This window comes from Pocillopora verrucosa, chromosome 7, assembly GCF_036669915.1.
Source record: "Pocillopora verrucosa isolate sample1 chromosome 7, ASM3666991v2, whole genome shotgun sequence".
Taxonomy (NCBI): Eukaryota; Metazoa; Cnidaria; class Anthozoa; order Scleractinia; family Pocilloporidae; genus Pocillopora; species Pocillopora verrucosa.
The window spans coordinates 8,768,390-8,793,714 of NC_089318.1; the positions used below are offsets into that span (position 1 = coordinate 8,768,390).

The 25,325-nt window shown below is 39.5% G+C and overlaps 1 protein-coding gene and 3 pseudogenes across 3 annotated transcripts; 3 read left to right on the forward strand and 1 right to left on the reverse strand.

Moving 5' to 3' along the window:
* LOC131780327 (ribonucleoside-diphosphate reductase subunit M2-like) overlaps positions 1–320 on the reverse strand; it is a 240,027-nt pseudogene extending 239,707 nt beyond the window's left edge.
* Positions 321–661: 341 nt separating this feature from the next.
* On the forward strand, positions 662–1,300 carry LOC136276890 (uncharacterized; annotated as a pseudogene).
* A 74-nt stretch (positions 1,301–1,374) lies between these two features.
* Positions 1,375–2,251, forward strand: LOC136282472 (uncharacterized; annotated as a pseudogene).
* A 6,777-nt stretch (positions 2,252–9,028) lies between these two features.
* LOC131780326 (heat shock protein 27) lies at positions 9,029–24,715 on the forward strand. Of its 3 annotated transcripts, none has more exons than XM_066169741.1 (3): positions 9,029–9,163; positions 15,254–15,284; positions 22,771–24,715. In XM_066169741.1, the coding sequence occupies exons 2-3, from the start codon at positions 15,262–15,264 to the stop codon at positions 23,309–23,311; spliced, it is 564 nt and encodes a 187-aa protein (XP_066025838.1). In that variant the 5' UTR covers positions 9,029–9,163; positions 15,254–15,261; the 3' UTR covers positions 23,312–24,715. The 3 variants fall into 3 exon arrangements, with proteins under 3 accessions (XP_066025838.1, XP_066025839.1, XP_066025837.1); XM_066169742.1 differs by lacking the exon at positions 9,029–9,163 and adding an exon at positions 11,992–12,084; XM_066169740.1 differs by lacking the exon at positions 9,029–9,163 and adding an exon at positions 14,155–14,368.
* Positions 24,716–25,325: the final 610 nt, after the last annotated feature.

The following is a 25,325-nucleotide window of genomic DNA, read 5'->3' on the forward strand; positions in this document are numbered from 1 at the left end:
CATAGAAACATCTCGCCTCAGGAACTTGTATCTCCTGGAAAACCTTTCAACCAAATTTTCCCTCCACTATGCCATCACTCTCAGCGAAGAACGCTATAACATGAGATATCATTCTTTTCCTGAGAATCAGCTTTCCCCAGTCTAAGAGATCGAAATCCTTAGGGGGTCAGACCTCTTCCACTGTCCCACAATGAGGCGACAGCTTTCTGTAAAAATCCCAGATGTCAAGAGGGAATTTTAGAGGGGACCAGACAAAATGTTAGGATTTTTTGAAGCAAGGGCTCTTCGCCTTCGTCCTTTTGCAAATTCTCTGCAGACATCGCAAATCTCCAATTGGACCGGTTGCAACATTACATCACAAGAAATGTTTGTGTAACTTGCAATCAAAACAAACACGGAATTCGAATGAAACCCCACTTGTATAATGTGGCCATTAAGCTGTTCTTTCCCTCGAAATCTACTAATGAACGTGCGTAAACGCATTGCATAACGTATATAACACAGTCCAGAAATTAAATGTGGTAGCCTGCCTGATGACATTCTAAAATATTGAAGTCCTTTCAACAGCAAACACAACCCCATGCATATGTGCACAAACCGTAAAAAAAATTAAGACTGGGTCTGAGAGCTTCATCGGCCAGGCATCCTAGCTCACTGGAAAATGGCGGACTATACTTACCGAAGTGCAGTGATTTGTCTATTTCCAAAGAGTATTTTTGTCTCCACCTGTGCCTCTGATCTTCCCTTCTTTTACGGTATCGTTTCTGTAGCTAATGGGCACTTTAATTCATCGAATAAGTGGGAAAGAGGGTTTGCTTTAGGAATTATAACGGCCTTCAAAATTCCACTACCGAAAAGAGTTGATAAACTGACTGCTTGTACTTGCACTGACGAGCTAAAATTCCACCATCTGATTGAATTTGAAAGTTTTTTTATTTTACAGACGTTCTTCAACCCACCAGCCTGCATGTTTGATGACATTCGTTTGGTGTAAAAGGTGAACCCTTTTCCACTTGAGAGAATTGTCATTGGCGTGTCATCCGAAGAGAGCTATTCATGGCTAAGAGCGCATTAGTAGCATTTCTTCGCGAAAAGTCTTTCAAATGGCACCTATAAATGTACGAGAAAATGGCAGCCTGAATTTCTTTCATGCTCCTCGTAAAGATTTAAGGTGAACCAGGAAAAGCAGTGGTTATAATGTCTATAACTTGCAGTGTAAGCCTCTAGTACAAATGAGGCCTTACATCAGAAACTTGTTTAGTCAGATCCAAGCTGAAATGACCAATATGTTATTTTTTGACTCTGCAATTAGTGAGTGGATCCTCTGTGGTCCATCCCCATGCAAATGATTTGTTTTCTTGTCTCTGATTTTGCATGCCACTTCTCCAGGAGTCCGCTTTATGGGACCACTACACTGTCGGTTAGCTCCCCATGCCGGGAACCATTTAAACTAGTGGTTTGGAGTTCAGTGAATGAAGTCATAGCAATTTGGCATTTGATCCACTCAAGCAGAGCTCCTTGTTTCACTGTCAATTTGATTGACCTACAGATGTTCAATGGCAGCTGGTCAAATCATCGCACTGCTCAAAATCCGGTATGTATTCTGTAATCAACAGCAGTAACAGGGTTCTCAGCAATAGCTTTCAATGCTTTGCACAACAGTCTCAGCGGTGAGAAGTGTCATATGGTTCAAATTGTGTAACTGCTAATCCTCCCATATATGAAAATGATTTTTTGAATATAGTGAAATTTTCCCTGTGCATTCAATTGGCAAATTGAAGATGGAATCGGATACGCTTGCCCCTTACTCTACGTAATTTTGTTACATGACAGCCTTTTTTAATGAAAACCAAAGGCCTAGTATTTATGTCTACCCAATCCAGAAACCATACAGAATGAAGAACCAAAAGATCTACTAGCACTGCAAGCATGAGTAGAAAACCATTCATTTTTGCAAATGAAGCTCACATTGCCCTGGTGCACTCTCCTTCTTACAAAGCCGTGGATTCTTTTGATCATGCACTTGCCAAAACCATTCAAAACTCTCCAAGCACGTTGACAGTGGGATCTGTATTCTACATGTTTCATCTTTGGGAAGAAAAGGTGACTTTCTAAGGAGTCGGGTTCACCTTATGAATCACGGACCTCAAATCTGGGGTTTTTTCTTTCAAGTGACCAAGGCTTTCTTAGCGCAGCTCAGGAAGTACATCTTTTTTTAGTGCACCCAGACATCACTTCCCTTTATCAGTAAGTTTCTATTGTTTTTTTCAATGGTCTTTTCTTTCAGTTCCACTTGATCATACACGTTTAAAAGGAAATACCTTTGTAGCTATGGTTTATATACATGACTACCAGTACAAATGTGCTCATTGACTGAATGGATGTGATGGGAAAATAGTACCTTTACAAATACATATGTCACGGAGTATAGATACAGCTACAGTTAGTTTCATACTGTGATCATGAGTAGAGGCAATTTTTTTCTTTTTGACCCTACAGTCTAGCCCTCCTTAGTCATCAAACATTTTATTTGTACATGTCTGAATGCTCCTCTTTCCCCCCCCCTCCCCCCCTGCTGGGTTTCTTTTGTTTTTCCTTGCATTATTGCATCTCAAGGATGTCATAATCAGGTCTCTTTTCAAACTTTTTTACATGAACAATAGTATGTGCCTGTCTTTTCTGTTACATCTATAATAAACATTACAAGAAAAGAAAGCAAAATCAGAGGCACTGGTACAATTAATTACTGTATATGTCCATGATTGCCTTGGTTGCCAATTATATATCATTTTTTTCTCAGAGATGCACAGTCACAACATTTATGGGCCACTCTTTTGGAAGAGACAGTTCTGTTGTTGATATAAATTAACTGGAGAGTGTTCGCCCGGCTGGGCTAAACAGTTCCCCTGCTGAGTTAGTCAATATTGTCACATCTCATTTGAATACCAGTACAGATCTGTGGCTTGAGTTTCTTAATTATTATCCCTTTAAACACCCTGAGAATGGTACCATCTAATTCTCATTACAATATCACCCCTGAATCACACATTAAGGTCACAAGAATAAAGGAAATGCTCAGCAAACTAAAGAAGCTCTTGATTGATATACAACATTCTCCTTGTTGGAATCCTATGGTAATGTATAGAGAGCACTATGGAGAATATGCAATATCAGTTGTTAGGTGTAGTCAGTGGTTACAATTAAAGAAGCCAACGGCTCTTTTACTATTCACCAAGGGTGGAAAAGCATCATTGGCCCAGGAGAGAGTAAAATACATGAACCTCACCACAAAGTATTGTCTTGAGAAAAGTTCTCATGTGTTTTTCATTGATCTAACACAAATAGCTACAACTAACTGATTATATCTTTCTGCTCCAGATGAGACCCAACCCTTGCCTCCTGGTAGTGTTTCACCTTCTCTTAAAACTGGCCCTCCTGGAGATGGAAAGAGTACGATTGCCCCAAAGCAAGCAAGCAAAAGGTTGAACAGTGCATACTTTTGAGGTCAATTGCTTTGATCTGATTGGTGAATATCAGTGAGCAGCTACAGAGATCAAGACTGAAAAATATATTCCAAAGAGGTATGGTATCCGGTCATAATGGTTTGGCGCAATACAAGTGCCTGTAGCACTCTTTTTGATTGCTGTTCGTGGCTCATGAACCCTACGCTTCGACAAAACGTGTCATCATTTTACATGTGAGATTTTGTGAGCAACGGCCACAAGCTCCCTAAATACTTGTTGGTCCTTGTTTATCTCTCACTTATGTAGCTGACCATTCTAAGGGACACCTTTGTGTAGGGTTCCTCAGCAGGGCACTCTTAACAGTGCCTTTAAGCTAAGCCCAGGGGTGTAAAATTCTAAATCAAATGAAAAACTGTTTTCCTCCCTCTGGACCCGAAACAGAATTCAGTGTTTTATGTAGGTGGACAAGCCAAGTAAGATTCCGGAGATTATCTTCTTACAATGGGGCTTGGTTGGTGTGAGGGTTGAACCTAATACAGGATGGTTCACTGGAATTTTGTAGGAGATGAATCATTTGGTCCGCAGGTACAGGTGATAATTCTTAACATGAGTGAGATGAAACAGTGCAGCCATATGACCCCAAAATGCTTACACTTTCTTGTAAATCGAACTTTTCCATTGCCCAATCTTTGATTAAAATAAGAATCCTACTATATTCCTTTGAGTAAAGGGAGGCACGTTTTTAGTATGGGATGTCACACGAAAGAACACTAACATATCATTGTAAGGAGATGTGATTGTCGTGCAGTGTAGTAGGTTCTCATTTAGGCCTGTACAGTAAACATCAGCGTGGCCTGATTTTACCATATATTTTGTTTTTTTTTGTTTAGCTGTTTTCATGCTCACCTTGTGTCCTGTTATTGTCCAACATCCATGCCTCTGGGAAGAATGACAAAGCCACCGGAAATGACGAGACGAACCACGAATAGCAGCCACCAATGCTCCAATTGTCTCAGCAGCCTAAAGGACGATTCAGATTGGCCCAGTAGTCGTCCTCGCGACGTGCTCCCGCTGCTAATGACATAACCCTCTGACATGTACTCATGCTTCCTTCACGAGCTGAAACTTGAAGCACCCATGAGAAGGAGAAGATGTAGAGATAAGTGCCTGTAGTGGGACTTGCTGAGATGGCGGTTGTTTGCTTGGGTAGGAAAATGAAGTGAAAGTTGTTGTGAATCGCTGTGGGGGCAAGGAGTAACTGCAGGACTGGTGCTGCAGGACCTTGGTTGCTCTGTTTTCAAAATGCCACAACTTACTGCTGTTAAAAGCGCCCTCTTAGAGGAGTGCCCTGGGAACTGGGGGCAGTTTCCAACTGAACCCAAAAGGCCAAACTTGGTTTCCATGGGAATTTGAGCAAGTAGCTGAGCACAACAATGGGAGGGCATAAATTTGCCAGCGGTGATTTTGAAGATAATCCCTAGAGATGCTTCACGCTCGTCCTTGTCAGATGCGTATTGGAGCGCCGAAAATACCATGTGTTAAATCGAGATAAAGATGTGTGGAGGATTGGCAAGTAGGTGAAAGCAGAAATCTTGGACACTGGTCCAGTTTACCGCTGGCAGACATCCAGAGCTGTTTGCAGCCGGCTGAGGAGATCAGGTACAGTAATATTGTTGTAAATTGGTCCCCGAGCGTATCGTTACTGGGTCGTGTCCGTATGGTCTAAATCCCAAATTAAAAATTTTCTTCAAAAACTGCTGAGCAATTTGAATTAATCGGTACTGACTGTAGTTTTACCAAAGAAGTTGGACAAGACTTTTGTGACGAATTGTATGCCTTAAATACGTGGTACTTAAACGTGCTTTTCCACAACCTTGTTGTTACTCAAAACCGAAACACTTCATTCCCTTGTCTCAAAAGTCCAAGAGCCATCTCTCTTTGAAACAGTAGGATTCAGCTAGAACGAAATAAACTTGACTCTCAACGACTCACAAAAGTTTCTATCAATAAGTTTTCCTCACAAGTTCACACTTCACTTTACTTTCCAGCAATCCTAATTGTTGCTCATTGCCGTTGCCCTCACTTGTAAATTTAACTAACGTAATATCTTTTCACCAGGGGTCGCTGTTTGTCACGGTCCGCATCTGGTACTGGTAAAACATTACTGGCCAAAGCTGTTGCTTACGGAATGTTCTCTAAACTTTCTAAGGTACGTACTCGTTTTGCCAACTGGGTCACCAACAGTCTCTCCCCATTGCAATGGTTCGCACCCTCCTCCCCCCTTCCTACTACTTCCCTGAAGTGGTGGCGAACTGGTTATAAGGTAAGGGCGCAACTTGATGAACCCCTTAGGTGGCTTGTTTGCGCGCACTCGCAACGTTGGTCAAGGGTGGCCTTGCAATCAGGCAAAGCACCAAACGCGCACACTGCCATCTTTAGCGCCGTCGACAAGTGGATCTTTAACCATGTGTTTCCACTCTTGCCATCAATTTATTTATTCTCTACACACGATCTTATTTTTTCTGTGCCAGTGTGAAGGGACCCGAAGATTCATACACATGTATGTTGTTTCGTCAAGTGAACAGAATGTCCGCGAAGTGTTAGCGGGTCGCGCGGCAAAGTGCACGCTTGTTGCGCCAAAAAATAAAAAAATCCATTGTGTGTTTCCCCCAAAAAAAAAAAACAAAAAAAATCCGCCCGCCCCCGCGGCTCCTCAAATCCCCCCGCCCCCCCCCCCCCCCCCTATCCGCTCCCACATTAAAATACGCCCTCCCTTAACAAAAAAAAAAATCTCGCACGCTCCCCCCCCGCTCCCCCCTTTCGCACATTCTGTAATATTCTTCGATGAACTGGACTCATTGGCGAAAACCCAACAGGGGAGGGAGTGGGGACTCTGGGGGAGTCATGGATCGGTGAGTTTTGCGAGTGAGCACAATGTTCCCCAAAGCTAATTATACAAAAATCGATTTGATCGTCAGTGGAAATCGTTCTGCAATTTCGTCGTCGCGTGAGGAGAGCACTCAGCTCTGAATTAGTGAATTAGATTGTTAGATTGACTGTTACATTGGCTGAATTCACTGGTAATCACACGGATTATAGTTAAAGAGTACGCTCGAAACGTACGATGGGCAAAATCGTCGATTTTTCGGATATGTCAGTTGACAGATAGTTTACTCACAGATGGGTGTAGATCACTTTCTTTGTAGCGGGTGCACTTGAAAATTGTGTATTTTTTTAAAATAAGTACTTAATTGCCATGGCTGCGATCAGCGTGTAGAGAACTTCCCGATTGAGGAAACTGAGTGTCGAAGACAACACTTAAAAAAATCTTATCGGCCAGTTAGAGCACTGAAAATAAGTACGTATATATACTACACAGCTGAATTGAGCTTTTTGCCCGCGCTATTTCAGAAGTGATTAGCTGGTATTCTTCCCCACTGAACAGCCGAAGGAACAAAGTCGGAAGTCAAGAGTTTAACTTGACCATTTTTTCGGTATATTGACAAAAGTAAACTGATTTTTGGCTTTTGTGTGGTATATACTTAAACAATGATTCAACTCATTGTCATTGAAAGTGGTAAACATTTACCTCCACTTCGGTGAGCAATTGTTAGATATCGTAAGGAGCCAGTGATGTCTCATAGCGGAACCCAGCAACCTGCTTGGAGCGCGGGAAAAAGCGCGACTGACCAAATTGTGATTGGTTTTAGTTTTGCATTTGATTGGACGAGACGGTGTTGAGGCAGAGGGATTTCTTGACGTAACGCGAAAGCGGTTTCGGCAATCAGCTAAGCGTTGGTCAGAAATTGCTCAGCGTTTCATAGTCTTTTAGCAAATTCAATTTTAATTCTCTCAATGTTTTGGGATTCTGTTCAGAGTAGTGTCGCAGCTGCTCGCTGAGCTTGACGGGCTTCACAAAGCATGTGACGTATTCGTCATTGGGGCTACAAACCGACCTGACCTTCTAGACCCAGCGCTTTTGAGACCTGGTCGATTTGATAAACTACTGTACCTAGGAGTGAGCGAGGACCGCAGATCACAGCTCAACATTCTCAAGGCTCTGACGAGAAAGTAAGTCCACTTACTGAATATTTAACGATGGTAAATAGGAAGGTTTGTGTGAATGATATTGTTGTTGGCGACGTAACGAGGGGATGGTTTCTGTTTTGTTTTGCGGTCCACGATAGAAAAAAAGATTGTCAGCCGGTTATTACCGCGCTGACCTCTTCCGCGCTCGTTCCTGCGTGTGTGACTCGCTATTGCCTCGCGCTTTCGATGGAAAAAAAAAAAACATATTTTCCAATCAAATTCGTTAAGGAAAATATTTAAGGGAAGTAATCAAGCCAAGCGCTGCGATAATCACCGAGAGAAAGATTTTCAAAAAATGTACCACTAAGCAAATAGCGAATTGTCGTTGCGATGTGCTCCAGTTGGGTTTTAGTATGGCTACTCTTCACTTTCCAGAATCAATCTTTTGGCGTCTAGCTCCAGCTAGGGATATTGTAGCTGCTCGAAGCTGTCCATTTTGATAAAGGATGTAAGGCTGTGTATTTTCGTTTCTTGCAGGTTTAAATTACACCCTGATTTGCAGTTGGAAATCATAACGGAACTTTGTCCCTCCAACTTAACAGGAGCCGACTTTTACGCTTTGTGTTCAGATGCCATATTGCAATCGGTTAAGCGAAAGATTGAAGAACTCGAGCAAGGTAAAAACCATTTTCACAGCAAAGCGTGCGTAGTGAAGATTATTTCAGATGTCAATTTAAAACCGCCTGACCTTCTGCAAACATAAGGGGCTCGATTATTTTGCTCCTTTTTCTAGTTCCATTTCTCGATCGGTTGCTCTGTTCTAAAAAGCGCGGTGCGTTAAACACGCAAGGGTAATGAATGGTCTGTTGACATGTCACCTTAAGTCTCCAACTATCGTCAAATAACATCCTACAGACTTTCTGTATATCATTGGCTGCATTGACACAAAATCGCATGCAATCAGCGACGTGCAAAGTCGCGTGAATAACAGGAACAGCCATGCTATGGAAGCGTTACAAAGTACGTTAACGGATTAACTCAGGAGTCATGAAGGCCCATCAACACATTTTTTCGTCTTAGCCCTTTACATACTCGTCTTAACCCTTTACATACTTGTCTGAATACTTAACATGCAGTATGCATATTCTCCAGACTGTTCTCTACACATTTTCTTAGGTGCTTAAAAGGAGAATTTGTCTATCAATCAACAGCTTCTTTAGTTGGTGATCATTTCCTTTATTCTCGTGACCTTGATGTGTGATCGAGGAGTGATATTGTAAGGAGAAATTAGATGCTAGTCAAGAAACTAGATGCTAGTCACCATTAAGGATCAAAGGGTTAAATACTTTCGCTTGTCTTGCATGGAATATTCGCCCCCCTCTAAGCTTAAGAGTACCTTACGGACACAGTGCTGGCTTTCTGTTAATGAGCGTATTTTTGTGTTGAGACTACACGGGAGCTTCATGAGTCAATACATAGCTTTGCTTTGTATTTTAGGCGAAGCTGACCCTCGCTTAGATGATACCGACATACAAGTTACGGAAGCGGATTTCCGGAAAGCTTTGGACAGTCTCACACCATCTGTCTCCCAGCAAGAACTCAAACGTTACAAAGACATTCAGCAGCGGTTCGCAGTGGCCAACACCGTTACAAAGAGTCGATAATTCATGGTAAGTTCGGCCGCAAGTTACTAAAGCAATTTTCAATCGAATGTCAAATGAAATCTGGGATCGTGTTGGTTTTACCTTACTTTATTCAGTCATTTGTTTAGAAAAAATGGCGCTACCAACCTGGCAGACGTGAAACTAAACCCTGAATCGCGACGTGATCAGTCACGTTTTTTACTGAGGCTAAATGTGCTGTGAGTTGTGTCTTTCTCCTTTTCTGATCTGCCGTTTTGATTACTTGATTTTGATCAAATGATACTCGATGGAAACGCTTTCTGTTTTGGATTATCATAATAGTCGGCTTGTCAGGAAAACCATTGACGAAGGTTGCTCCAGGATTAACATTAAAGCCTTGCGTGAGGTTCTTGGTTCTTTCGCTCGTTAACGTCTATAGGAGTTTTCATAGATAAGAGTGTAAGCGAGATGTCGACTTTTTCTTGAGATTCTCTTTATTTTGCGCCAAAATGATATAAACTTCAATAAGAGACCACTCATTATTAATCGCGGGGAGTGGGGGAGGGTCAGATGATGTCCTAATAGGGTCAATTATTCATAATTAAAAAAAAAAAGCTTAAGTTTTATTTAAAGAAGCTCAGAAGGTCACACAGAACATGCTCTTCTGCTTGATGTTTTGAAACTCATATACTTCAAATTCTGTTGAACTCACATTTGTATTCGAGGCAATTGGTTACACATATTTTTAACTTGATATTTTCACTTTTATTACCATAGAGGGGGTGGGGGCGTTATTAGAATACCACAGAGACCTGTGGGGGGATTAGATAAATTCTATTGGGACACGACCAAAACCCCCGACCCTCCTTACCTCCCCCTGGGCGAAAAATAGCGACCGTCTCTATGAACGACAAAATGATTTTCAAACAATCATAACCTCGTGATGGTCTGTCTACTGTTAAAATTCAGGCTACATTTTGGAAGTTTTCAGTTGCCCTTCACCTTTAACATTGTTTATATTTTTATGAGTTTATTCTTTCTCGTTCGATGTCTTCTAGGCAATTAAGCCACGTCAAGGTAGTTTTGCTTGTCTTCACATTAAAAATTAAAAAAGATGAAAAAAAATTGCTTCCTATCCCGCGTGGCTGGTGGGTTACTTAGCGCTCTTTTGTAATCAAACGCGATAGAGGCGCTAAAACGAGCCGCAAGACCTCGAGGGCAAAACAAAATCGATCTAGCTAAGCAGACGTTCTCTGATACTGTTATGTTAGATGGTAATATTCATTGATTCACACCACGATATCTTAGAAAGTGCTAGACGGTAATTTCTCCCCGGCTAGTCGTCATTGATGTTTAATTAAGTTACAGTGTACAAATGTACTCAAAGAGACAAATCACCGGAGTAATTTCACGAAGTCCGCGTGGCAATTTTCCACCAAGTCATTACTGCGTCAGTAGCTATATTCTAGATAGATAGAAAATTGCATTCAGAGGGAAAAATTTGCATTTCGGCGATTCAAATCTTCGAATTTCATTTTCAGTAGCTTCAGCGTTTACCTTAAAGCTATTTGTTATTGCTCTGATGTTTATTTGGTAACGACTGCTTCACTCTTGGCTAAGTACAGTAGCTTCGAGAAACACTTTTTAATAATTACAGAGTTAAAATTCGTGATTGAGGAAATTGCCCCTTTGCCAAATTGAAAATAAATAGATTGCAGGGTGATTGATTTTGAATTCCGGACGTATGCGGACAAAAGTTCTAGAGTTTACTTTGATATTTGTTTGTTCGGAAACTCAATGAGCATGTTTATCTCGATCTGCGATCGTCATTTTCGCGAGTTGATAAAGATCTAATTTCTTCATTCCTCAAGGACAACACACTGATAAACTGATAAATTACGAGATTATAAAAATCGATCAGTTGTGGCTTGGCGCGCGATAAGATAATGTGTAGGCTTGCTTGTATCTTATTGGTAACCTGCCGTTAATAAGTTTGCCCTTTCAATCTAGAAAGATCAGAGCGACAAAAGCTCTTGACGCCATTAAGGGGATTCTTTGAAGAGAAAAGGTGGATTTCTAAGGCTATATAATGACACAAAAGCGTGCCTTCAGCGTAATATGCCCTCGATAATATTTATCTACAATAATGTATGTTCTCTATGAATGTAATATCCATGTAGAAGTTCATGTCGTGCACTATTGAAGAACATTCTGGCTTGTAATGGGTGTACTCTTCGATAACTTTGCTTTTGAAATCGTGCTGCGGAGTTTGTTTTGTCTTCTTTAAAAGGATACCACGCGGAGAGATAGCACTTGAAGCTAAGAAAAGCAGATAATTATTTGAGAGAATAGCTCTCCTGTTGGTTGCAATTAAGATATTGGTTTTTCCACTGGTCTATTAAGCTCGATTTTCCATCACCGCTTGGTCTAGTTTGGCATTTTATTTCTTTACTTGAATTCAAGAAGGGACTAATCCACGTCTCCTTGGTGTGAATTGCCCTTTTTTGACAATCTGTTTTTAGCCTAACTCATAGTTCCTCAATTGTTCGCAGTCAGCATAAACATGACAATATTTTTGTTGACCGTAGAGGAAACAGCTGTGAGAACTATTTTCATCAAAGGCACGTGGAGAATAGATCTGTTTCTCTGGAAAATTCGCTTTTCTTTATCAAGCCAATATTGAGATGAGTATATGTTGTGAAATCTGTTGCTGGGAGTAATTTCAATAAATAACATCCAATCTGCTTTCGTACACAGCTGTTTCCAGAATCAAACAAAATAGGCATTTTTTGCAGCGTCATAGTAAGGGGACATTTTAAGATACTGGCTGCCATTATTATTTTGCCCGCATTACGTTTAGGAGCTCGCCAGGAGACAATTACGTCTGGAATCCGCCTTGGTTAGGACAAAACTCCTTTTGATTTTTTATTGCAGCGGGCGATTGTGTGACCTTCAGTTTGCACCTAAAGGTCAGGCCATTTTTGATTGATTATTTTGGTTTCATTTTATTGAAATAAGCCGCTTGTTTGACTTGTTTATTTCGTTTTTCTCGTACCTCTTACTGTTCTTGTTTATATCAAAATAGCAAAGAAAGATGTCAACTTTTTTTATCAGTGTAAGACAAAGGAACAATTAGCGTCCCTCTCCGAGTATCGGTCCCTCAGACCGTTGGGTTTCGCGCTTAGATCCACAGACAACTTTTTGATGCGAAAACTGTGCACAATTTAAAATACATTTCCTAGAAATCTTGATACTCATTGATTTGATGTAATCAAATGCCCTCAAGCAATAGAATCCCTTTTCCGTGTTCTTTTCCAAGCGTCATCGTAGCAGGAGAGGGACTCGGATCATTCTAGAAAGTATGTAAATTGAAGACACAGTCGATGGTTTGCATAACTTTCGAGAATTGTCCCAACCACCCAAGTGTTTCAATGAGGTTATGTAAACACGGAAGAAGTATTCAATTATTTTTACAAAACGGTGCTCACGCTCAAATCTAGAACTTCGCCACACACAGTCATTTTCTAACACACCTATCGACCAATGAAAGCTCATTAATAATCTCTCAGTTATTTTTTAAAATGAGACATATTCACGGTGTAACTGTGTGTACTAAAAATTCCACGCGAGTAGAGATGCAGAAAAAATAAATTGAAAAATAATCAAGATGCTGAATGTTGAATCAAGTTTTGCCCCTAAATTTTACTCGGAGGTTTACATCACAGCCACAAAAACCGTAGACTCGCATTGTTTTGTTCTATTGTGTTCATCTCAGATTGAGGCGGTGGAAAATCAAGAGAAGCAATATTCGATTTCATTCTTACTAGTAATCGTCAAATGCTTGTGAGTGTGTTATTTCAAAGTTATCATTCCCCACTTACTTCCTTGCGATTCAAATAAAAATTATACTGGAAAAATCTTATCTCAAACGAAGCATGTATAGATACAAGACAGTTCTGCTGTACATCTTGTGCATCGACAAACCTTAGCTGTATTGGGTGCTCTTTTCGGGTTGAACACCTGGTAAGAAGGACAGGATATTTTTTCAGTGACCGGTAGACGACCCTGTCTTTGATTGACCTGTCCTCCGAAGGAATTGGTTTCCTGTTGCTATCTTTAACTTGTTTCATTCTTTTGAGATGAAAGGTATCAGGAAGTGATAACAATTAGTGTAGCGCGGACAGAGAATTTCAGAAGTCGTAATTTATGACAGTGAAAATCGATCTTTGGTAGATTTTATTATAAATTCTTTCGAAGAATAGCGATAGATTTTGCCCTAAGAAAGTTCTAAGAATTCGGATTGATCTATCACCTTCGGTTTCGAATTTTTTTTTTATTTAAATTTTGGCTCGTACGGACTTTGCATTGATTTGCACTGATATCGGTATAATTCTTTGGGTCAAAAGGAAAGAACATTCATGACTCGAAAGTCCTTTCGATAAAATTTTTATCTCAAAGTAACCTTTAAGCTAGCAAAATGAAAAAGCCGTGAAGCATCAAAGAGAAAGCAACAAATCCAAGCAGAGCAGGGATAATTGTGAGATCAAAGAAGATTTTGAAAGACTTGAAACAGCATTATACAGAACAATCTTGTTGATGTTAGGATTTGAACTTTAGGGCGAATATGTAGATTTTTCTCCTGTATGTGTCGACTCTGGAATAAACATGCACACAGATGTTTTTATTATTTTTTCCCCTTTTCCTGTAAACAATGCTTTCGAAATTACTATCAATAACGATTTTGCGAGTCTGGTCACGCCTGGACTAAGCAGCGAACTAACTAGGAACCAGTGTTTCCGTTCTTATTGGATGAGGTATAGCAAAAGCTTTCCTGCTCGGTTCTGGTGACTTCTGAACACATGCACGCGGCACAGAGAGTGATTGATAGACAACATAACTGTATAGAATAGTTAAATTATGCAACTTGCACGTGAGCTCCCCTAACATAACAAACCCGAGGCAAGGTGCGCTAAGAGCTGCCAATTAAGACGTTTAAGAGATGCGCAGATGTCCTTCTAGAATTTTCTTTCTACTTCCTTTGTGGTATAATAGTGCTGATCGGGTTCATTCAGCAGATTTGCTTCTGATATCGTTGCGGTTTGGGTTGTGCATATTCTCCGAACATGAGTAAACGCGCGCTCCGCTCATAGCTCTAAGATTCAGAACTGCTGCAGTCGAGAAGTCATTTCGATAAAATGGCTACAGCTCCAGCTGATAGTGATGATAACTGCGAGGCGCTTCCATCTGTCTCAGGTTTGCTTTCAGGTTTTTGACGGACCTTTTCTCGGTGATATGTTTATTTAATTTTTATTTCTTTGCAATCATTGCAATTGCTTCAATACGGCTTTTACACTTAAAAACTTTCAATCCTACATGCAAACTTCTTCCAGTACATAAAGGAAATATCATTTTCGAATAGTTCGTGGGCTAAAATTGAAATTGGATTTCTTTCGTGCAGACTTTGTAACAACCTCTAGAACAAAGTTCTGTTGTCGTATCTTCCTAAGCCTTGGCGGTCTCTTTTCAGTCCACGTTCGTTTCATCCTCGCGCTTCCTACTAAAAGAGTGTCAATAAATTGCAAACAACCTGAATTTATTTTGGAACTCACGCCCACGCCGAAGACAGTTTTATTGTCGTGTACTATTCTCGGTCGACTCTCAAACATGACCTTAATGCTACTGGCATTCGTGAGATAACTGCATTTTGTCTCTAGTTTGTGACAGAAGTTAAGTCGTTTGTGTAATCACGATTGGTTTAGCTACATTTAAGCATAGAGTCGAAAATATGAAATCTAAAAAAAGAAAAAAAAAAACCGCTTCGTATTCAAACCAGACGAGCAGGTCACATATTCCGTCGTGCGAGACGACTTTGAAGAATTGGACTTTCGCAAAAACCACGTGCAAAGCGTGTTTTAAAGAGCAACTAAGATGGCTTTGATATCATAGTAAAGAATCAGAACGCGGGGCTTCGACTGTCTAATTACGTATGTATGATCGGTTTATATAAAAAAAAATGAATATTTATGATTTCTCTTTGGTTTTACATAAATCGTATATCTTAAGTTTCAATCATTGGACATTGCCTAGTGTGGCCTGTTTATACCTACACAGTTTAAATTATTTTCCTCTTTATTTCAGATACAGTGATGAATCACATTAAGCGTGGAAGGTATGTTGTGATTTCAGATCTTTTCTTTGTTTTAATGATTTTCTTGTGTCCAACAGAAGATTAATTTCAGCAATAAGTTATTCAAAAGCACTTCATTTTCGTCAATGAGTGCCAAGAAACTAGAATGTTCATAAAAAGAATTCCGAGAATCTTTCATTTTGAATACCCTCTTCAAAAGCCGCATTTATATTTTTCTCTTTATATTCAGATATTCGGTGTTTGATTGTGTAATTTCAGCGATTTCAATGCATAAGTTTGGTTGGTGGAGAATATATAGAAGATTTTCATAGGTGACAACGTTCTGTCATGATTTCAAATTGTTTAGGTTATGTATATTAAACGATCATGTTTAATACATTTGCAACTTTTTATGACAGTAACGCATCGGAAGAATTGGTACTTCGTACTTTTCCGAACAGATACTTCTCTAAAATCATACAACAAGTCTACTGATGCTCATTTTAAAAAGCAGTGTTTTAGTGCTTTTGAAAACAAGCTGTTTTAGATTAAAATGTGAACCTCTTAAAATTGTTCTGTTGAAAGAGCGCACGTAATTCTTGAACCATAAGAGAACGTTCCTCGCGCGTGAAGCTTTTTTGAGTTTAATTTACGTTCGTGCAGCAGGGAATCAAATTAGCACGAATACCACTTAAGATAGAAATAGCGGAGGAAATTATGTCCAAATGGATTTCGTGTTTGTTACTCGCCTTTCTCGTTTAATTGGCAATAGTGGCTACCTTTAAGAGTTCCAGAATGTTCTCTGCATATCTGCGAGATCGTGAAAGCGATTCAACTTTTAGGTTTCCACAGCATGTGGTGCGGAAGTGATTCCTCTTTAACCAAAAGCCAATTTTTATTCTAAGCAGACAAGAAAACAAACGTGTACGTTGCAAATCTTTGCTTTCATATTTAGTTCAGTGCTTAAATATACTTTTAGCGGATTTTAATTTGTTTCCTTCCTCAAGTGACACTGATGCCTATTTCTCAAATAGTTTACAAGTATGTTTTTCGACGAATAATATTAAAAATAAGGACTTTGAGCACTTAGGCGATCGATTGTTTTTCTGGGTAAAATTTTTAGCCATAGAATCTCGCTTATGACCGATATTGCGTATTTTTGGCGGTTCAGAAATTGCTCATTTTCATATCAAGCCAAAAGATCTATGAAAAAAGCAATTACTAAGCTGCTTTCGTCGCTATTATTACTATCATTGTAGGTGGTCATTATTATGTTAAAATCCACGAGTTGGAAACTTCTGGAACTTTATTTCGTGGGTCGAGGGATTTTCAACCTGTCAGCTAAGCAATAAGATTATATTTTTAGCGACACTTAGCTTGTTTATATGATAAACAAAAATGTTCCTGCTGTCGGTTAACAGTTAAAACTCCTTCAACCTCGACCCAGCTGGTTTCGAAATATTGTCAATTATTATTTTAATTCAGATGGGCAAATTTTGTAGTGACAGCGGGTTGTTCAGGAAGACGCGTTATATAGCTGACAGATTAGTTTACGTCGTCGATGAAAGTCTCATTGCTGTGCTAAAAACCGCTTTGATTATCGTCCAGATTATCATAATTTCTCTTTTCATTGTTGTGTGAGTTTTATTAATTCTTTCTCGAACGATCTAACGATATAACATCACAGTTGGACCGCAAGATCTCAAATTGTATGGGTTTTATGAGTTTTAGATGGGCACTTCTTGTCCGCCATCTGGCCGCCTTCGATGCATATCGAATAAATTTGGTCGCCGTTATAAATAGAAAGTTATTTAATATGACCTTCTTTGCTTACTTCCATGATGGTTGTTGCGTTTTCGCCTCAAAAGATCGCTTTACTCTATAGTTGTTCTCCTGAAATCGTGTGTCGTTTCTTTATTGTGAACTGGTTTTGTTTCATATTGATGTTCCGACCGCATAAGCTCTCCGAAGTCGCACTTGGGATGACTGCGAAATAGCTTTTAACTACCAGTTCAGCTCGTCGACCTCGATCACTGATTCTGTCATCACAAGAATGCGAAACATCACGTTTCTTTTTCATTTTTTTTTTTCGGTATCACGATATGTCTGAAGAAGCTAGAAAGATACAAAACATTACAGTTAGCATTAAGCGTGTGGGAGGTTACGAAATGTTGAAAGGTGTAGAATGAATTCCTTGAAAACCAAAATTACACGAGATGAAACATGAAAAGGAAACAAAAAGGAAACAAAACACTTACCATAAAGCAGGTTATTGCGGGTTGTAATATAATGTCTATTTTTTTTTTGTTTTCATGTTGCTTTGTTTTTGTAGTTCTTTGTATTTTTTTCAGTTCATTTCTCGATTGACAAGAGCGGTGTTTGTGTATTCCTCACTTAGACACGTGCAAAACACCAGCTTCATCCAAACTTACACACTCAAAAAATTTTCTCTTCAATTGGTGACTTCTTATAGTTTTCAGGTTGTGCATAAAGTTTCCAAATCATATTAATTCCAAAACTTAAACTACGAGGACTGTACTCGTTCTCTTTCATTGAAAATGTAATTCATTTCACGTTGAGTCAAATTGCGAGCAGACCCTAAAACTAAGTTTTACGATAGTTGGTTTTACGAAAGCATGCGAATTCGCAGATACATCGAATTTGCCTTGAGGCTGAAACAAGAAATCTTGGTTGCTTTGCTCTTGGCTTTTCCTCGAAAAGTTCTGTGCAACCAAAACTCGACAGCTTTCTTGTATTGAGAGAATTTTCAGACCGTCGTGTACTGGTAACGCAAGTGAGTGGCCGCGGTATGAAACACTTGATAAGTCGATCTTCATCTCGCACGGGTCGCGTGGGTTAAGTTGGTTATTCCTCTAATCTCTTTATTGTTTTCCAATTGCAATCCTACTTTGTCTCCCGTTTGCGTCTAACAGTAGGATTCGTGCACGAAATCCTTTAAAATGTACATATTTTCTATCCAGAACCTTCCATAAGGAATTGTTTCTTTGTTATTTTTTGTTCTAGTGCTTTCGAAAACTTCTGTCCGGCTGTCCTGGAGTTCTTGTTTGCCTCATGTAAATTAATAGGATCTAACTTTTGAGTTATGATCTTGTTGAGGTGTAAGTCGGTAATTTTTTCCTTAAATCTTCTAATGTACCATAATCCCCTAGCTCAATCGATTTAATCCATCCAGTGGTGATGATCGATTTTCAAGCCTCTTTGACGAAAGAAAAGCTCGCGATCTTGGAGTCGTTTGCGGTGACACTTACATAAGTCCTTTTGGCTCATCTTTGTAATTAGGTAGATACCCGATCCAAAAATTCGTACCCCTTTTTTTTTTTACTTCTACAAAAATAGATGTCTGAATTTTTTTCTTTTTTTCTTTTCGAGTGACAGCTTATCACCATTTATATATGTGAGAGTTATTAGGTCAATAAAGCCGTGCATTCCCAACTTTTCGGCGTAAGAAAATTAAATTCTGTTTCGTCAGCTGAAAATCCAATACTAATGATAAAAGTATCGAACCATGTACAAGTATGTTACTTTTCCTTGGAAACAAGAAGTGAGCGTCTTGAAAACCAGACGGAATTTTCCTCAACTTTTTTTTTTTAATTTTTTTTTTAATTTTTTTTTTTTTTTTTATAACAGAGTGGAAGGCTCTAAAATAAATTTTCCTGATATGAAAATTAATCTTCCAAATAATCCCGGATAATTGCTCTAGAGACTTAAGGCTATTTCGAAAGCTGACCGTCTCCCCAATATTACCAGTGCATAATTTTGCGAAAAAAAATATGGTAATGAAATTAAGTTCCACATTTAATTTGTTTTTGTTCTCCCTTATTCAAGGGGATCGCGCTCGAATTTTTTTCTAATTTACCGCTGCGGTCTTAGTTTTCCTAAACACCTTTTTCGGTGTTAAGCTTTCTAATTAAATTTTTATTTTCGTGCAGGCGAAGTGTACTTGCCCCTAGCAATTGTTTGTCTTTATTTTCCGCTTCCAGAACATTCGCCTTTGCGTTTTGAGCTGTTTGCTGAAACATTAGACCTGTTTGATTTCTTATGCAAACAGCTTTGAGGAGACAGGTCGAATGCGAGATAACATATGCACTAAACCTTCGTTCGCGGGTCGTTGTTTTGGCGTGGAACTTTCTAGAACGCTTTTGGAACTGGCCGAAACGAGACATGACATACATCATGTATTTCATGTCAAATTGAATCTTCGCCTCTAATTCCGCCGCGAAAACCTTCCGGAGGGAAGATCTAGTTTTTTCGCATAAACAAAACTTCATCTATAATTTTGGACCGGTTATATATGTGAAGAACTCACTGGTTTGAAAGTGTTTCACAGGGACAGTATTCAAAGACGATATTGTTGTGTTCTTTTGATAGCAAAGAACAATTTCGCTTTATTCAGCCGTGTGAAAACCTAGCGATGCACATCAAAACCAGATGTGCAACAAGAACGGTTTTGTGGTTTTCGTCGTGTGCATGACAAAGCAAACGATCTACCGTTTCGATACTGAAAAATTGGAGTTTTTCAGTTTTCTTCATCAGCGATCGTCGATCTTACATTGAATTTCTGGAAATCGAGTCAAGAACGGAAGTACTATACTCAGTAAATTTTAAAAACTCTCTTGTTACAACAACCTCTTAACCTGGAAAGAAAACCATGGCTTCTAATACCAGGGATCACTTTGAAAGGCTTGGAGAAAGGTTTGCTTTCATTTCTCTTCCATTTCGTGTCAGTGCGTTCACGATTGAAGTAACGATTAGCCATAATCATCTATTTTATGGACTTCATTTGCGTACAATCGCTGTCCAAATTCTTTAAAAATACGTCGCGTTTCTGTGTGAAAATTACGGTGCAAATTTGTTTGTAAACAGGCGCTTACATAAAAATATAGTGTACCTTGGCGCACGTAGCCGATAGCCTTCGCACCAGCAATTGCTTTGTGAAATCGTTATTGTGTGTTTTAATTTACCTTACTAGTGGCAGCTTAATTTTTCTGGTATTCATTAACAGCCATTACCTCCGTCATTATGTAATTTTACCAAAAACAAAAATATACATTTTATATAACGAAATGGTTGTTGAAACCGTGAAAGATCAAATCTTGTGTCACTGCCAAAAAACCAGAACATTAGCGCGTTATCTCAAGAAATAGTTTTATCTTTTATCTTTTATGTAGCAAGGATGCCTATTAATTATTATCTTAAAGTTTCAATTCTTACATTATACGATGCTCTTATAACTTTAACAAAAGAATGTGAAGCATCACGAAGCCATAAGTTTAATTGACCCAAACCTTTATCCTTGTACAGTTAGCTAATTCCTCCTAACAAGGATTTAGATATCGTTAATTTTCTCACGAATGACTCGAAATAAACATTCTGCCAAGTTTAGTTCGAATTTTGAAATATTCTGCTCTCGCGCCGGCAGTAATGGACGGCATTTGCATCCAATTAGAAACGATCGTGGAACGATGCGAGAATTTACTATCTCTTGCTTTGATACCTGAACCAGTCAACCTGTTTTAAAGTTTGATTAATTGAGGGGTCGTTAGGGGGCACGTGTCTCTCTTGTTATCACGTTTTTGTCTACAGATAACCTGTCTTATATGACTTTCTAGAAGTTTCACTGCATTTGACATGCGCGATGGACATATGTAGAGATTTTTGAATAGAGAGTCACTCCACGTGATATTTTGGATAACGCCCCGCTGTTCGACACAATGTATATTGCTTAATGTATCGTCTAGTTTACTCCTTTGAATTGGTTTTTTTGTTTCTTTTTCATTCTTCGATAACTACCGCTACGAGAGAGTTAGCAGGGGCTGCCATTACCTAACCAAAGATTGGCATGTTTATTTTGACCCCTGTCCTTCTTTATCGCGAAGTTTGTCTATCGTTTGTACAATTTTACATTTTATTTTAAGCGGACAGCGCTGAACACGGTGGGAAGTGCCTAGATAACAATCATATTCGCTATTACTATTATTATTACTCAAGCCACGTATGCTTTGCATAAGCTTGCCACCTTTAATTAAAACATGTCAGAAGTAGAGAAAGATGTTTTTCGTCTTGTTACGAGCGTGAGACAAAGAAAAAATTCTGAGTCCTCATGAGGAATCGAACCTCAGACCTTCGGATTTCCGCGCTCCAATGCTTTACCACAGAGCCCTAGAGACTCAACGATGGAGCTAGGTCTATTACGAAGTTCATATGATAAGCGTCCTGCGTACTACTAAGATCAGCAGCGTCGATGTCAGAAGTAATGAGCAACACAAAATTAGAGCCATAAATACTTTTGAAATCTGATCTTATCCTTCCAGGTTCTCTTCAGAACGTAATTTTTAGAGATTGGTTGATTTTATAAATTATCATTTAGGGTGTTGTCTTTATTAGAACGCTTCAAATCCAGCGCAAACGAGACCTATTTTCACGGTAAATCAAGATCGGTTTTGAGGTGAAGAAAGTTTTGAATAAATATGACTTGCTAATTATTATTGTGATAATAAGACAAAGATATTCAAAGCTCAATGCAACTTCTAGATTCTTCGCTTTTTTTCTGCTTCGATTCATCTAAAGTACCTCTTAATTATTAAGTGAAACTTCATCGGAGGTTGAGATATTCAGAGTTGTTTTGCCTTAGACGCAATAACTATAGTTTTTACCGCATGTTTACACTTGGTTTACACTTTAAATTAGCTGAGTTGCAGTCTGTAATTTTTTTTCCTAATCCGGCGAGGTAAGGGGGTAAGTTTCTAAAGAAACTGTGGTGCTGCGTCGGTGGAAGAGAAGAACAAGGTCACTCGGTATAGCAAACTGAGTTGATAACGCAAATTGACTGCCGTAAATAGTTTCAAAGCTGACGTTTCGAGCGTTAGCCCTCGTCAGAGCGAAAACAATTGGGTTTTTTCCTTTTTCGGTATCTAATCAGTTGAGAGAGTGACACGGGTCTGCAATAGCCTGCGGCAACACAGCAGTCAAATGTACCCGCATGCGCAAGCGTTGTAAAGCCCAGGTCGTCTGCTTTTGATAGGCTGTCAAAACCAATTAGTGTAACTAGAGATATAAACAACTACACGACCCAGTCAATTACGGTTAAAACGTTCATCTTCTTCCGATAGAGCTGAAAACGAAATTGTAAATCAACAGATTACCCGTGATTAGATGAGCTTTGTGTTTGAAAAGACTCGAATTCTTTTCCCTCCTTTTTTCCTTCTTCTGATTCTTTAAACGTTTCATTCCTTTTTTTTTTTTTTGTTCCCCATGCGTTCATTACAAAATATTTGCACAGGAATTGGCGCGCGGCCGGCCAAAATTTTAGGCTGTCAACCATTGGTGATGCTAACTAAGAGATAGCTTCGAGTCTATCGCAGGTTAGTTTGCTAGACCAATCACAGAACAATGTAAAGCAAAAACTGACGCCATTGTGACTTCCCAGGTCATCTAAGATTGTTGGAGTCACGACATTTTTGAGACTCTTTCTCAAGCAGCTTACTGACTCGTTTGTTCTTTATCACAGCCTTTCCAGTGACAGCAAAAGAATCCTATCTGATATTCTCAAGTCGCCTGGCTTTTCCTCGGAATTCTTTTCAGTGGGAGAAGAAAGCACTGAAACACCTGGAGAAACTGTCCGTCTTGCGTGTTTTGACATAGGGGTCTACCGCCCGGAGAACATAACATGGAAGGTCGAAGGAGAGCACGTGTTACTCCAAGGAAAGCGGTCTCAGAGAAACGGCAAGGGTGCAGAGGGTGCGAAATTCTCAAGAGCTATTCCCATTCCCCAAGGGGTGGACCCTAAACGGATTACGACGCGTTACAGTGATATAGATGGACAATATATCGTTGAAGGAGTGAAAGGAAAAGCGAAGCCGCGTCCAAGAAGAACTAATAGTGTATATTTTGATGAGACTAAGGTCTCATTGTCGGTTGAGTTAGGAAGTTCGAAAGCACAAGGACTCGCGAAAGCGGCCACGGCCAGTAACCCGCGAATGAGTCGCTTAGAAAGATCAGCGAGTTGCAGTCCTGCTTTCTTTACGCCAACTGATAAAATTGAAATTTAGAGAGCCCGTATCTTGTGACGACAGTTTGCTTTATACGTCGAGCGTTCTTTACTTTGAGTTGAAATACTCCACAGCGCAAGCAGAGTGGATGGTTAAACCTTGTGAGGTGAATTGATCGGGCCACTACAGTTTACCATTGTCATATTTTGTCCAAAAGTCGTTTCGCTTAATTTTTAATTCTAGACAGCGTGTATATAGTGACGTATTGCATCGCAAGTTATTGATCATTCTATCTCAAGCTCTTTTTTTTCTGGTGTCCTGGTCTTGTTTTTCAAGAAGGTGCCATAATTTCAACAACCAATCAAGACAAACGAAATATTGCAGGGAGCCAATGATAACGAATGGAAAACAAGTGAACTGTAGAAAGCGCGAGAAAATATGAGTGGCAAAGACGCCTTTGTTAAATTTACATTTGATTTAGGTAAGAGGGTGGTACGAGTTTTCTAGGCAAGTTAGATTGAAGTCGAAAAAAAAAATTCAAATTCATGCGTTCGAAAAAGAATCTACGCGATCTTTTGTTTAGTTATGTTTTGCGGCGATGTTTTTGTTTATTCATTGAACTTGCAAGTCTAGCTAGCTTGGAAAGGAGATGCAGTTTTAGTATTACATCGCCGTAAACATATTTCAAGATATTTTAACCTTAATCGGTCTGCTCCACAAATTCTGCCAACTATGGAATTTTCGTATGAAGCACTTCTCGTGAGTGTCGTTAAACCATAGTCAAAGTAATCCCAGCGGCCAACGAAAAGAAAGGAAAAGACCTTTAAAAGCCAATGAGAACATAAAACAACCAAACTGCCGAAAGCCCGGGAACACGTCGTGATTGGTTTTTGTGTTGCATCTGTTTTGTTGACAAAGAGGCACGAATTTTCAGGACCAGTTTCGGAGCAAAGTAAAGCAAACCAATCCATCCCTTATTACGTTCGACACTCAACCGAAAACTTCTCAAATTGAAACAAATGATGGTAAATATCGCATGTAGCGTAAGAAACGCGTGAGTTTGTATTTATTGTTAGAGAAAATTTTGCTTGTTTATCACTTTTCTAGCTTCTTTACACTTAATTATAATGTGGCCCGAAGTGTGTTTAGCTTGGGGATTTCCTCAAGGGTTCAAAAATGCTTTGGAAATTTGAGGATTGAGCAGCTTAAAATTGCGGACTGTTTGCAGTAGAAATTAATGTCTAAAGGTAAGGAAGCGTGGATCACACGCAAAAGTGCGTGGATCACACGCTCGCAAAAGGAGTTCCTCGCGTGTGACACCATTAAGTTATTGCATTCAACTTTCGTAAATTGTGACATGGGAATAGAAAACATTTAAGTTAAGTAATTTAAGATAATATAAGGTATGTTTTCCCAAGCAGATAAAATTGAGAATGTTATTAAACACAATTAGCTCCAAAATGATTTGTCTTTACCGCTCTTGATCATAAACCCCCCTAGCCTACGTGTAGCCGTACCCTCCCCCCAGGGTGGTGGGGGTAGAGTACGGCTACTTGTAAGCTAAAAGCTCCCAAGTATATTTAACAAATATAGGCGTTATCAAGAAAGCGTGATGTCAAGATGGCTGGATATTGGCCGAATTCTTTTTCTCGCGGAGCCGCGAAAATGAGCCTTAAAGAATTGGAAAGGGAAATTAGTGGGAGAAATTTCCTGTGTAGGACATGTCTTCCACTACAGCAGGGAGATTCTCCCTCTGATATTTTTGAGGGAAATAAGCGGTCGTCTAGAAGCCGCAGGAGAAACCGCCAGAAAATTCCTCCGTTTTTTTTGAGGGAAATAAGCAGTCGTCTAGAAGCTGCAGGAGAAACCGCCGGAAAATTCCCATCGGCTGGTGGCGTTTATCAAGAAACGGCATCGGATTAGCTTCATTCTTAACGAAATAATCTTCCTCGAGGTAATCAAACGATTTTGCAATCATCAAACATGTACAAGTTGAAAATGGAAGACTCTTACGCGTTTTGAGTATTTCAATTTAACAGTGAATTCTTGCGCCTACTGATTTCTCGCGCACAAT

Bases quoted from the DNA above. Each gene is read 5' to 3' on its own strand.
- LOC131780326 (XM_066169740.1), top strand. From the start codon at position 14,311: ATGGCTACAGCTCCAGCTGATAGTGATGATAACTGCGAGGCGCTTCCA. The intron at 14,369-15,253 runs GTTTGCTTTCAG...TCTTTATTTCAG, and splicing joins GGCGCTTCCATCTGTCTCAG to ATACAGTGATGAATCACATT. The intron at 15,285-22,770 runs GTATGTTGTGAT...TCTTTATCACAG, and splicing joins AATCACATTAAGCGTGGAAG to CCTTTCCAGTGACAGCAAAA.